Source organism: Erigeron canadensis, chromosome 2 (assembly GCF_010389155.1).
Source record: "Erigeron canadensis isolate Cc75 chromosome 2, C_canadensis_v1, whole genome shotgun sequence".
NCBI classification, from domain to species: domain Eukaryota; kingdom Viridiplantae; phylum Streptophyta; class Magnoliopsida; order Asterales; family Asteraceae; genus Erigeron; species Erigeron canadensis.
In genome coordinates, this window is record NC_057762.1 from 45,052,518 (window position 1) to 45,067,031 (window position 14,514).

The 14,514-nt window shown below is 34.7% G+C and overlaps 1 protein-coding gene across 2 annotated transcripts; it reads right to left on the reverse strand.

Annotated features, from left to right (window-relative positions):
• Positions 1-1,204: 1,204 nt before the first annotated feature.
• On the reverse strand, positions 1,205-12,887 carry LOC122589159 (coatomer subunit beta'-1-like). 2 transcript variants are annotated; one of them, XM_043761408.1, is made up of 25 exons: positions 12,683-12,887; positions 12,529-12,549; positions 12,355-12,416; positions 12,187-12,241; positions 10,469-10,505; positions 10,043-10,368; positions 9,815-9,946; positions 9,584-9,732; positions 9,033-9,101; positions 8,625-8,775; positions 8,444-8,509; positions 7,967-8,155; positions 7,266-7,406; positions 7,114-7,188; positions 6,812-6,988; positions 6,625-6,716; positions 6,422-6,538; positions 5,527-5,641; positions 5,277-5,348; positions 4,268-4,464; positions 4,088-4,181; positions 3,485-3,591; positions 2,760-2,889; positions 1,836-2,058; positions 1,205-1,427 (listed from the first exon to the last, which is right to left on the reverse strand). In XM_043761408.1, exons 1-24 carry the CDS (start codon positions 12,683-12,685, stop codon positions 1,879-1,881), a joined length of 2,757 nt encoding a protein of 918 aa, XP_043617343.1. In that variant the 5' UTR covers positions 12,686-12,887; the 3' UTR covers positions 1,205-1,427; positions 1,836-1,878. The 2 variants fall into 2 exon arrangements, with proteins under 2 accessions (XP_043617343.1, XP_043617342.1); XM_043761407.1 differs by having other exon boundaries at positions 1,205-1,431; positions 12,683-12,886.
• Between the last annotated feature and the right edge of the window lie 1,627 nt (positions 12,888-14,514).

Genomic DNA, 14,514 nt, shown 5'->3' on the forward strand with positions numbered 1-14,514 from the left:
ATCATCTCCGGCGACATCTCCAACCATATTCATCTCCGGCGAGACTTACACATGTGTAAGTTGAATAAAAATTATGATTCGGAGCAGGCTTCGCCCTTAAGAATGTTCATAAAACAAAGCTGGTGGGGGTGATAGGTCATTGAGGGTGATAGATCATAGTGGGTGACCGGTGATGAGTGATCTACCTAAAAAAAATTGTACTTAAAACATGTGTAAGTTACTTATACATGTGTAAGTCTCGCCGGAGATGGTCGCCAGAGGATCATGGTGGTGGTTGGAGATGATCATGGTGGACGGACAACTTTGCAATGCATCGGATATACATAATACGTCACTTTTTTTTATTTATAACTGTATGGAGTGTTTTTTAATGTTGTGTTTTTCGTTACGTTGCATTAAATAGTTGTACACTTATCATAAGCTTTAAGGTAAATTTTTAGGATTATTTCATTTAGGATTTTCCTTTAATGATATATCGTGTTTTGTTTGGTAATTATTGAGGCTAACTAAATAGGACGTTATAAAAACTGAATCGACAAAATCTAAATCTAAATCTTAAATTATTAATAAATTAAAATAGATAAAAAGAATTCCTTACTAGGGGTAACTTAGACTTTTTGCATATTGAAAATGTAATTAATCTCAAAAATAAATTGTTTTAAACTCCTTACAATAGTAGGCGGGTGGAGATCTCTTCAAGTTGGAAATAACTTAGGGGTTAAGTTAAAGCAATCCTAAATTAAGGGTCAAGATTTTCCGAACTTAACTAGTCAAGCTAGACTACTTTAGGGAATCTAATCCCATACTAGGCTCATATGAGTATTCACTTTCAAAAATTCAATCATGTAATCATGTTACCCATTTCTAAATCTACAATTATGATGGTATCAGATTGCAATATGTATAGCGCACAGGTGAAGTGATGGACAGCAAACATGTCTAACATACAAGAGATGGGAGAGATGTATATATTTTCAACAGAATAATTCCGTTTTGATGATGGCATTATTAAACATGTTAGTGCATTTGTAATGGTGAGCCAGATAGACGGTGTAGTCGGGTTGTCCGTTACATAAGTTGCGCTGAACTCTAAAAAACATGTCCGTTATATATTGTGTTTTTTTTTTTGTAGCGGTTTGCACAGATAATATTAGATGAACTTGGAAGAACTCTAAAAAACATAAAAGTGGATGCCAAACAACTCTTAAAAAAATTATAAGATGCTTGTATAACCAAGTGTGTATACATATATGTATATATAAAAATAAAAAATTATCACCAGAAAAAGGAATACTAAGTAACTAAAAACTTCAGACTACCAAACTAAAGCTCAAGTCTATGATATGTTTCCCGGCGCACTACAAAATTACATCACACTCAACAAGACCATTTCCCGTATTCGTTTCTTCTCCATTTTCCATAAAGAGCTACCTAGGAAAAGAGGCAAATAGCTTACTTAATCATTTATGTGTTAGAAAGATGTGAACCAGAACAATAAAAAAGAGACCCTGAACCGAGTGCTAAAAGGAATGGTGCAGTGTTTGAAAATATATATATATATATATATATGTTAAAATTAAATACATCAGGGCCAAAAATACGCACGTAGCATCGTCAAAAAAACTAGTGTCAAGATGACTAGTCTAACAGCACCATTAGTAATTTAAACCTGACCTAACAGAATCTACGCTAGTGTAGTTTTTACTCGTGGAAAGTATTACTGGCTGTCTGGCTCTACCAAAAAAACAACCACACACAGCAGGAAAATATTTAATAAAAGGGAAAAATTTAGATGGCAGAATCGAATATCACAAAAAAAAAGTTGAATTAATCACCAGCTGTACGATTAGGATTTTCATTTCGCCCCAAACAAATTAATCACTCTTCATCATATTCATGACTATCAATGAGTACGGCACCATCTGAAGAATCATTATCCCTGGCTGCATCTACATCTTGGTCATCCTTTTGACACCCTTGTTGGTCCTTTTGACCGCCAACTTGATCCTCTTCTTGACCATCAACCAATTTATCCTCCTTGTCATCGTTTTCTACACCCTATTTCAAGAAAGCAATAACAGGAGTACAAGAATAGATGTATTAAATACCATATACAGCACCAGCACCAGCACAAGCCTGTCAACATTGGCTAAACTTCAAGAAAGATTAAACTAGTCTATCAACAAGAAAAATGTAACCATTTTATATGATTTTCACACAGCCAAATTGAACATTTCAGACTTCAACTTCTAAAACGCCAATCATAAAGATTGACGCAATATGAGATAATCATATAAAGATGATCCATTATCTTCTCTTTTTCCTGCCTTTTTTCTTAGAAGGAAAAAGATCTAGTATCTAACCAATATGTTAGTTTCACAAAATGATATCACATACGACATTAAATTTAAGAGCTAATGGCACCAAATGTGTGGGTTGGGTAATGCATCAAAACACAAGATTTTAATACAGCTTTGGTTACATACGTACAAGATACCCCACACCTTTTATCCTCTTTTTATATAAATACTCAATGAGCAAAATATGATTATCATTACTTCTATTTAAAATAAATACTTTATTTTTCTTAATAAGGTAAACTATGGGGTTTTAAACATTTGTATACATTTTGAATAACTTCCGACCAATCAGGTTAGTTTTAGAAAAAAGCATAACCCAAATCAATCCATTTGTATGTAGATGGTTCATAATACATCTACAAGCTGGGGAGAAATACAGATATCAAGACTGTAATGCACCTCATGTACCAACCCTCCATTTTCACGTGGCTCCTCAACATCCAATTGCATGTGTTTAAAAGCTTCAACTAGGTTGATATGAGATCTATCAACATAGTTAACATATTCCGCTGCTGGAGGGTAATGCCCCCTACAGGATCATTAGATGAGTGTTATTCGTTATTGTCACAAGCAATTTAAAGAAATCATTTAACACTTATGTATTCATCAACCTAACTAAAGTTACTAAAGCATAAGAACATAGGTAGATCATGATTCACATACTATGTGGCCCGAGCAAAACTAGTTAAAAGGAATGTTATTCACTAAATTCTTGTCCAATCTCAGTACAGATGGCAATTTTCCAATTTGGAACCTTGCACTGGTAAGGGTGGATTGGTGTAATAACTTATCTCTAACGGGCGGTTAAACACATATAACTAACAAGTTTAGCGTAAAGCAAAAAAAAATTAAGCAGGTTGTGAATCACATGATGTATATTTTGAGTTTACAAAACATCCTAAATAATATTTTATACCATTTAGAGTTTCACCGGAATAACATAATCTTTTTAGACTTGAGCGTTTCTGGTCAACAAGCAGTACACTCTTTTTGACCTGTTACCCAAACCAGCCATTCTGTGCCCTCTGAATTTCAGGTACACCACAGTTGCAACATGAAGTGCTATGTGCTACAAGTGCAGGGATAAGAGTATTGAAAGTCGAAGCAAAGATGAGCAATGTAACCTTTTATCTGAAGCTCTTGCTTCAACCTCTAGGGCAAGTTGCCAGTCCTCAAACATATTGGGGTACTCTTCAGGATCTGCTAAAGATTCTGCAGCCTTCGGGTTAACCTGCGGCAAAATCATGTAAAACAACAAGCCTACGATTATATATTTTCATATGCTTTAAAACTGATAAACCTCCCACGATGATAAGCTGAAACTTCGGGGTTCCAAAATAAATTTTGGTACTCACCAACAAAACTGAAGAACCAGTGCAAACCAGTTTTTCTTGATTAATATTTTTTTTAACTTGCAGCAATTTTACATTTTTTAACTGGTAATGAAAACCATATTTGTGCTCATTTTATGGTTCTAGTTAGGGACCAAACTGGTTTACATTGGTCCGCTTCTTGGATCTATTATTCTAAACTTCACCCTATACTCATACATAAGATAGAAAGAAACTAAAATAGACAGTATTGACTCTTGAGGCCTTTCACATAATTATATTATATTGATATAGGCCTAAAAGGGAAGAATGCTTAGAAGAGATGTCCTACAGGATTGCAGGACTCAATATGAGCAGACAAGGATATAAGTAGGAATGACAAGGAAATTTATTAACCTTGTTAAGGTCTTTTCTCCAAAGGGCCACTATTTCTGAAACCTTGCTTGGAAGGTAAGATCGTGCCATCAAAGCAGCTTCGGGAATCCTATTGCTGTAAGGAGACTGATTTCAGATATGCAAATCATGGCCAACTTCATGAGACGTTTAGAACTATGTGTGAAAAACGCAAGGACTAACCTGTCAACCAGCAACTGCAAGCAGTCTTCCAATTTACCCAACATAAACAGACAAGCAAATGCAACATTATTTTTTCCATTCTCTTTTGCTAGAGATGCAAGTTTTGCAATCTCTTCCGCATCTCCTAAAGAAGAATAGAGTAATAACAACCCACTCAAATCATTTGCATGCTTTAAACAATCTTCGGCCATATCCAACTGCAATATGCCATTTATTTTCATAAATAGTCACATAAGATAGTATAAGAAATAGAGATCACAAAATTGGAAAGTCAGACAGATTGGGTAATAGGTTAAAATGGATTCAAGTTTAATTAGGGTCTTTCTTGTCCGTGTTGAAATGACCAGACTCTGAGGACATATGATTTCAAACAAGTTCATGCTGAAAAGGGTTAGGTGAGAGAAAAATATTTGGAATGCCTTTTTTGTGAAATTTATATATAAGACATTAATTCAGACTCTAGAATAATAACTTAGGATTATGTTCAAGATGTTATTAAAGACATAAGTAGTTGTATATAAGATACATATACATATATTTAGGAGGTCGTTATACCTGTTATACAACCATTTAATGCATGTAATAACTTCTTAAACACGGCCCTAGCAAAATCCTTGATACAATATACCTTGACTGAATAAAAAACACTTTAAGACGTTGTATGCCTTAAAAGTAGACTTCGGATGACTTTCAACTCGTTGGACTTATACCCTTTCTAACTAATAATTTAGATTTTACCCATTTGAGATAAGAGCACAACCCAAATCGACTATTCGTAGCTAAATAGTTGAAGGTTTTGGCGAATGTTAATGATGCATGAATACAACTTCATATAGATCAAATTTAGATTGACACGGGCCATCTTTTGTAGTCTAGACATTTATGACCACAGTGCAAACCTCATAATGACTAGAAATATGTTTTATTTTCAAATGAAAAAGGTCGCATACACGGTGTTCTATATGGACTTAGATGAACTGTAAAACTATTTTATCAAGACTAAAAATACCATTCCGGTTGACATAGCCAGTTCACCCAACTGCTTCCACTTTGACTCACTCTGAGCTACTAGTGCAATATCCTGCATAAAACAGAACAGAAGTTGCATCATATCAACCACGAGCACAAATGAATTCGAGGGTACATGTAGTCTTGATAACTGAAAGAAGAAAAGGCCCATAAGCAAGATGCAGCAAGTTTTTTTCCTGTAAAAGCACTAAAACTAGTATCCATTGCTTGAAGCAGTCGAGAGGTATCACCTTTGCGATATCTAGTTTACCAAGCTGAAGGGCCAGCTCAAATTTATAGTCAGGATCAGTAGCAACTTCTAAGGCATCTTCAGTCATCCCTCGTGATTCCAAGAAATGAGCAACGCTATATAACAAACCACGTATCTTATTAATATCCAAAAATTATGTCATACAAGAGCATAGATCATTCTATGACAGCAGAGCTTGCATCTTCAAATAACACGATTGTGTAAACAAAGAATATGAACGAGGAACACACATGGGCATGTAGACCTTTAACATCATGATAGTCTTCCAACAAACACAATAGGAAAAACCTACAATTCCAATTCCAGGGAGGTAAGATGTCAACAGTCATAACTCTAACCAAGGGTAGAGAGACTGCTTCAGAAAGACTTCCGGCAAAAAGAGAGTCATGCAATGATGCAAAGATTGTGCATCAAATCAGTGGGTTCTATGAAGTATCTTTAGGATACTAAAATACTACTGTTAAATGCAGTTAGTAGGAAATCCTAAATATGGTAAAAAGCCAACATCATAAAACACATAGCTCATACTAATAATGCATGTAATTCTAGATTCTTAACAAATGCAAGCTTTCCACATAGATAATGATAGCAGTCAATCAAGATAATGACTGGCTTGCATGAACTTAAACCTATAACATCTAACTTGACAGTGAATTACAACCTAGATTGTAACGCGAAATTTCCTTAAGAAAAATACTCCCATGATAAGGTTGATCATACCAATAAAATTATAAATTATGTGAAGCAAAATATTTCATCTCTACATATCATGATGCTCCTAGAATATGAGGTTTCAGACCAAACTAATTCATCTTGTGGATAAGATATCCAGATCATACCAATAAGTTATGAAGGACGAGATATTTAAACTTTACCTATTATGATGCTCCACTGGAATTGATGGCAAAAGTCCCCTGGCTCGTTCAAGGTCTCCACGCATCACGAGTGTCTTGTATTCAATCAAAGTGAGAAGCAAGGTGTAGCCAACGACACTATGATAGTATATAATTAGACACAAGGTCAATAGCAATGCTTCATTCAGTTCTATATGTGAGGATAACATCACAAAGCCACTCACTTAAATTCTTTGTCAATGAGATAAACCCTGCTCTGATTAGCCAAATATCCTAAAAGATACATTGGCCGGTCCAAATGAAACATGGTGGTTACCTGAATATGTATCAGATTATGTGAGTGACGACACATAAAATTCAACAGACCTGATCAAACAAAAGTATATGACAAGAAGGTGTGATGGCCCCTACCTCGCCACCAACACAATAGTTGAGCCTCCATGAAGAATTATTGTAAATAAAACAGTCCCCGACCCATAATCCAGTTCTAACTCTTTCGTTTACTTCATAGAGAATTTCAAAGGAATCCTCAATACCTTGCTCATCTACAGATCTTCCGTTATCGAGATGCGCCGACACTACATCCCGCTGCAAGATAAGCATAATTATGTTAATACTTTTAATCACAATTTCACTCAGAAAAATCTAAAGAAAAGAACACAAAAAAATGAGGTTGCAAGACTTAGAAGAGTATATGTAGATAAAGAACTTACATTGTACTTTAGAATGTAGAACGATGAATCACTAGCAATTGCCACAATATCACCACTATCAGCCCAGAAAATGTTCTAAAAAACAAGGATAAATTAGGAATACGTTAATAACTGAAGCAATGAAAGCAATAACAGAAGTAGGTATTGTTTACTTTGACATTGACATCAATCCGTTGAATCAATCTACACTCAGCCCATTCATAGAAACATATAAAGTCACTTGAACACATAGCCAGCAAAGATCCACCAAATATTCGTTCAGCGGAAAAAGTCGGCCTAATACTCTTCTTTTCCTGGATTAACAACAGCATTGAAAACATAAGTTGTGATCTAGAATCTAAAATACTAAATGACAGTTACACTCTGTACGGGATGTATAAAAGCGAGATGACATAAACTGTGATCTGAAGCAAGACTTCCGAATTCTATAAACGTATGTTCTGCCACAACATATTACAGAATATTTTCAAAATACAAAAAATGGAAGAACAGAGCAACTGATGGAGGAAATAGATTGTACTAATATATCGATATCTTTTGAAAGGAAGCACAAAAATAAGAAAAACACCAATTACTGGAACAATAGTATTGAAAACATAAGTTGTGATCTACAATCCTAATTACTAAATGACAATTACACTCTGCAGGGCATGTATAAAAAAGAGACTAACATAAACTATGATCGAAAGCAAGACTCCCGAATTCTATAAACGTATGTTCTGCCACACATATTACAGAATGCTTTCCAAATACAAAAAATGGAAGAATATATCGATATCTTCTGAAAGGATGCACAGAAGTAAGAAAAACACCAATTACTGGTTCAAGTATGAGATTTCAGACGTGTATAGACCTGAAAAGATTTGTTGAAAATCTTGATCTTGGATGTACTTTCCCTTACAGCATATTCACCATCGGTAGACCAGACGATCTCCAACGCAGATCCAAAGGATCGATTTCTCCATGCCAAAGCTGTATATATGATGTATTCACCATCACCACAGACAACGACGAACCTCCCATTCGGGTTGTGCTTTAAGCTCTGCACAGAATGAACAAGAAAGACGAATGGTCAGAAACTAGAGAAGATCTATTGACATGCCAAAAAAGTGTCAAATTTCCAAGCTTTAAAGTTTTCAAGAAATAGAAAGCCAACTCACCTATTACCAATAAAATCACATATATAGCGACATAAAGTGATGCACACATGGGTACACGACAATCACCATGAAGCAAACGAAAATTGATCAATAAAGTAATTTACAAATGACCCCCTAGAGCCCATATCTATATTTGATTTGGAGGAAGGTATATACATTACAAAACTCACTTGAGGGTACAGATCACACGTTCCCAGCTCTTTAATTGCTAAAGGTAGCCTCTCTCCATCAGATACCTAAAATTAAAAAGAATGATTACCGCACAATGTCTTCCTGGAAGAAAAGGGAAACAAGTAACAACACTTTTACTTCATAAAATCATCGATAGACAAGATTCATATGCACCCAAACCTCATTATCAGCTCCCACACTTCGAATGTTAACAGTCTGAATTTCATTATGCTTGGCCCATATTATTTTCCCACTATTGTCCATACTCGCTACAGGTTCTTCTCGTCCAATTTTAACCATTATTGTCCCTTCGTCATAGCCAATAACGATCCTGTAAAAAGAAACACTGAAATGCATAAAAATTGATCCAGATAAATGATGACTTAACAAGAGTATTCTGAGGATAGCAATATCAGGAATGTCTTAATATTTGACTCGAGAGAGCTCATGTAAGGATCGGGCCAAAATATCAGTCACATGAACAAGAAAAACCAGAAGAACTTTAAAAGACATGATGAAAAACTCTAGTTGTCTTTAAATATACAAACAAGTACTAAGATATGTGCCATATAAACACATAGCGCTTACCGACGTGAACTTTTCATATATCCAACAGTCCAAACCCTTTCAAGTCCATAGTTCAATGTGTTCTCAAGTCTGCAAGATAAAAAGAAAAAGGAAAGATATGAGGAACTTCGAAAAGGAAGAGTGGCATTGTGGCAAAAACTTAACAAGATGGTGACCTTTATGTTATCGTTACAATGTTTTTAATGTATTACCCACCTTGACCGATAAGCAAATACAACAATGATTCATGATATGTTCAACTCTTAGAAGTAATACAACATAAGGAATCATCATTATTGAACAGAATGCAACATATCACATGACAAACAAATAAACACTTAGTATGTTTTCTGCATTGATGCATAAAGGTCAGCACAAAATTCTTTAGTTAGTCATCATACTGTAAGATGCAGTAACTGAATACCTACAAAGGAAACTATGAACACAAAAAACTTAGCTTTGGTAATTGCTTTTGTAAAGAGAGTATGGAGATAGTACACGTAAAACCAACATTTATCAATGTTACTAGACTGTGAAGTATACTAAAACAAGGTTTACAAATCAGGACCTACCTGTAAGTAGTTGAATGCCATATACGTACAGTACCATCCTCGGAACCTGTAATAATAATTGGGAGCTCTGGATGGAAACATACAGCAGAAACATTATGGGTGTGACCTTCTAGAGTCTGAACACAAGTTTTAGTTTGATAATCCCACACCTGTTGCATATATATAGATATATATATATCACAAAAGTTTAGAAACATATAAAGTGGTAAAAGTGAAGTCTACAGTACAGACCTTGGCAGTGTGATCATCTGATCCAGTAATTAGATAAGGTTTATCACCACCAGTAAAATAATCCACACAATTCACTCCTTTAAGATGGGCATCCAGTGTGAAATTAGGATCAGGTGAACCCAGATTCCAAATCTAAAAGGATGAAAGATAATTGTGCATAAACGGATAAACCCACCTTGTAGATTGTTAAATGAATCAGCGTCAGTTACTAGTGACTAGTGAGTTTACCTTTATAGTTCGATCAAGCGATGCACTTGCGAAAGTATTAGTGTCCTTGGGATTGATTGTCACTTGCATAACATAATGAGAGTGACCCTCAAAAATTTGAGTACAAAACCAATTCTTCTCCCAGTCCCAAAGCTTTATAAGCATGTCATCAGATGATGACAATACATATGGCAACGTAGGATGAACAGCCACACACCGGATATAATCAGCATGTGCCTCATATACTTTCACTTTATCCATTGTATTGTAATTGTATACCCGGATAAACATATCATCTGCACCAGCAACAACCCACTGCTTGCGCGCTATAAACTTTGCTGATCTGACTGCAAATATATTGTGTAAGAATAAGAACTAAAGGCAATTCCTGATCGGGCTAAAATCATGCTCAAGATCACGTGGAGATAACAAAAACTGACAACAGACCTGGTAAGTCGGTGACCTCGAAAGATTTTACCTGAGCCTGCGATTAGGTACACGAGTATTATGTCAGTCAGCGTCTGAGTTTCTGTCACAGGAAATAGATACTGCCATCTAAATGTAAAAAAAAAAAAAAAAAATGTTTGATGAATATTGGATTACTCAATTACTTATCTTCGCAAGGGAAGATGAGGCATCAATTAAGGCTGAGAAAGATGTATACTCTATTTAACATGTAGTTTACTAGTCAAAACATCCTTTGAGATTAACATTTTGCCATAAAACATATATGAGACTAAGTAAATAGTAGCTAAAATACGCTTCCCAGAAGCTCACAAGTCACTGCAGACAGAATAGAAATAATTGGCTGAACCAACTTTCATCAGTAAAAAAAAAACGGTATAATCACATAAATTTCAACGTTCCTCAAGCCATACAGAGGTTTTCAGGTGAAACTCTCTAGTGGGGTAAAAGTCTAATGACATTACAACTTCAGGCCATATAAATTGAAGCTCTGCTTCAATTGGAACAGGCCATGCTGAGCTGAAGAATCAAACAATGTAGCCAACTCTAATCAGAGTGACACTCTTTCCTCGATTAACTACAACCTAGCCATGGTGCAAGGATGAATACAGCCTATCTGGTCTCTTGGACTTCTTTTTTCACTAGCTAGAAATATCTTGCCACTTCATCCACATATAGCAGTCACATGTCATCTATATTGTACGAATATATCACACTGTTCATTCTAATATATCTATCAAGGATGTAAAAAGGAAGGAATTGTCAATGCATGCCAACTTGACTCTTACACGTGTAAAAAGTGGAATATGCAAGCAAGAGACAAAAACAAGTGTCCTTCCACATATCTATGCAAACAGTGTGCTCTTCACATGACTTATATTCAAAGTGTGATTTTACCATCCAGTAATCACTGTTATTCACTTTATAATATGGAAGGGAACACTGCAACACTGCAGGAAGTCATGTTCTGCTTTCCTTATATACACTTTATTAAGTAATTCATATAAACGTAGTTATCTAAGTAATTCTTGATATTCAAGAAATGATATACGTAGCTGTCTAATTATCAATCAATGAAATTTGTGAAGTCAATCGCTTCTCTACCCTCAGGTAGGGATAGGACTATCTACATCCCACTTCCCCCAGACCCCGATTGAGTACCGTTGTTGTTGTCATATTTGTGAAGTCAATTCCTTCTTAGAAAAACTTTAAACAGCTTATAATTATATTATCGTGTGTCACATATACTTATTCCTTCTAAAAACTCTTACAAAACTTATAACTAGATTACCATAAAACTCGTATAACTGGGGGCATTATCTACTTCCTCTAACATGTCAATTTACCACATCCTAGATAATTATTCATTAAGGATTTATTAATGCAGCGGTTCAAAACCAAAAGGGAACTAAAGACTTCCTCAAAAGGTATATTCTTCATGTACTTCTTTACCGCCAACAGTGATTGCATCATAATTAAAATGTTTAAACCTAACTGCATAACCTCCTTTTCCTATAAAACACACTAGAGATGATACCTCCGTTCACAATAAGCAATAACTAGCATTCTAAAAGGAAATTTTAGCCCCGAGTCTTTCGTTTCTATCTAGGTCACTAGATGGCAACAGAAACCTATAAACACATACCGATAAACTCAATGAGAGCTAAAAATTCCTAAAACATGCAAAAGTAGTATCGTACCTGGGTCTGGTAATCCCATATTCCGACAGTTCCCGAGTACAAACTTGCTAATATCCTATACAAAAACAAAAATATAAAAACAATTATTGTGTGTATACATAGAGGCCTAGTACTTGTTTAGTTACAGCAAACATATAACTATATATATATTATATATATATATACTACCATGGCTCGGTCGGATGGAGGTCGACGGATTTAACTCTCTCTGATCTTATAGCAAGTTTCCTCTGCCAAAAAAAAAAAGTCATAACTATCACATTGTATCAATATCAAACATATGCATTTAATTTAGTTTAGATAACACTTATTTTAGTTTTTTTTTTCCAATATCAAAAGTACCTTAATCTCTAGTCTGAGAGGCTGTCCAAATGTGAAACAAACACACAGATAAAGAATATAAAAAGTAGTTAGCAAAATGGACGAAAATAAACGGAACTAATTTGGTTAACCAGATCAAAATCATCATAATGTAAAATAATAATAAGCTAATTACCATTGTTATTTAGTTAGTTGGGAGATCAAATTAAGTAAATTAAATGATTTGAAATGAAAACCCTAGAAATATCCGATTCCGGGTCCGAGTGAGATATCCGATCAAGCAACCCGAAAGTTGGGGAGACTGTAAAAAGATACAGTAAGGTATGTTGTGCTTTTATAATTTGCGAAGAAGACCACCAAACGAGTGGAATTGTCTTGGTATAATGTTGCTGAGAAAAAATAGAATGTTTTGTAGTCGTTGACAAATAACACCGATTACTGTTACTAGCGTAATTGTCGACTCGTAAATCTAGACTCGACTCGAAAACTGATTTTTCGACTCGCGACTCGAAACGTAACTCGAATCGTAAGAGTCATGATATTTGAAAATATGATATTTTTATAATTATGTGCAAGTATTTATTATAGAAATATTGTAATGTGTTAATGTATTAAGCTAAAAATAGAAGATAGTACTATTAAAATCAAATCAAATTTAAAAGCATATAATAGAGTTATGTTTAAAAAAAGTTTAAAAATTATTTTGTGACTCGTGACTCGGACCGACTCGCACTACATAACAGAAGTCATGTTACGAGTCTGGAGTAAAGCGAGTCATCCCATCGAGTCGTTTCATTTACCCTTTGTTTTGACTCGACTCGTATGAGTCGACTCGTGACTCGTACGAGTTTGACAACTATGGTTACCAGTCATATATTCGCACAATATAACGGCAATAGTGGTAGTGGCGCAAAATAGTGGTGGTGGCGACAGGCGGTGGTGGTGACGGGTAGTTTAGTTTGTTAATTTTGATTAACTGTTGAAACTTAAAATCAATATTGAAATTTAATTTCAATGTGAAAACTCAAAAGAAAATTTGTTTTATAATATATTAAGACGGTACCCGCGTTATGCAGCGGCGACGTAGAGATGGCAGTGATGGCAATGGCGTGTGGTGGTGGTGGTGGTGGCGGAGGCGACGATTGGTGGTGGCGGCAGTGGTGGTCAATTATTGGTGATGGTGGTGGCGGTATGTATTTTTAGTTATTGAATTAACGTGGTTTTGATTAATTGTTAAAACTTACTTGTTGAAATTTGAAACTTAAAATTTAAACAATAAACCTATTTGTTTTATGATATAACGAGGCAAAGTACTCGCGCGATGCAGCAGTTTAGTATCGACGGGTGGTAACAGTGATGACGGTGGCGATTGATGGTGGTATACATTGTTGAATTTTGAAAGTTGAAAAATATATTTTACTTTATAATATAGTAAGATGTAGATGTAAACAATATAGATAAGTATGGAAATTCGTTTCAAGAAAGTATTTTGTAATCTCGATCGGGCAGTAACAAGATTTGTTTTGCGACTCTTGTTTTGAGACAAAATACGTTGTGGTTGTCGATGAAAAATAATGATGACCTGTGATTGGATTTGATCTTTGAATAATTGTTATACGGAATGAGTCATCTGACCATCTCTTCAAAATATATTAAAAATAGAATAAACATTCATAATTGATAAAATCGTATGCTCAAATAAAAATAAATGTAGTAAGTTGTTGAATATACATGTATTTAAAATATATTTTATTTAGTAAAATATCTCAGAGTTCCGCGTTAAAATTGAAAATGTAAAATAAAGTCAATCATATGTTGCATTACCTTACCAATGTAAGAATGAAAAAATCTAATAAAATTAACCTTTTGAAACTAGCACTCATAAATATATAACTAGTATATATAGTTGGGTGTATCAAAAGTCCGTAATAATTCTTATACTTTGTATGTAATTTATTTATTATTCCTAGATATATTAGTACCTAAAATACGAACATAAGATTTCAA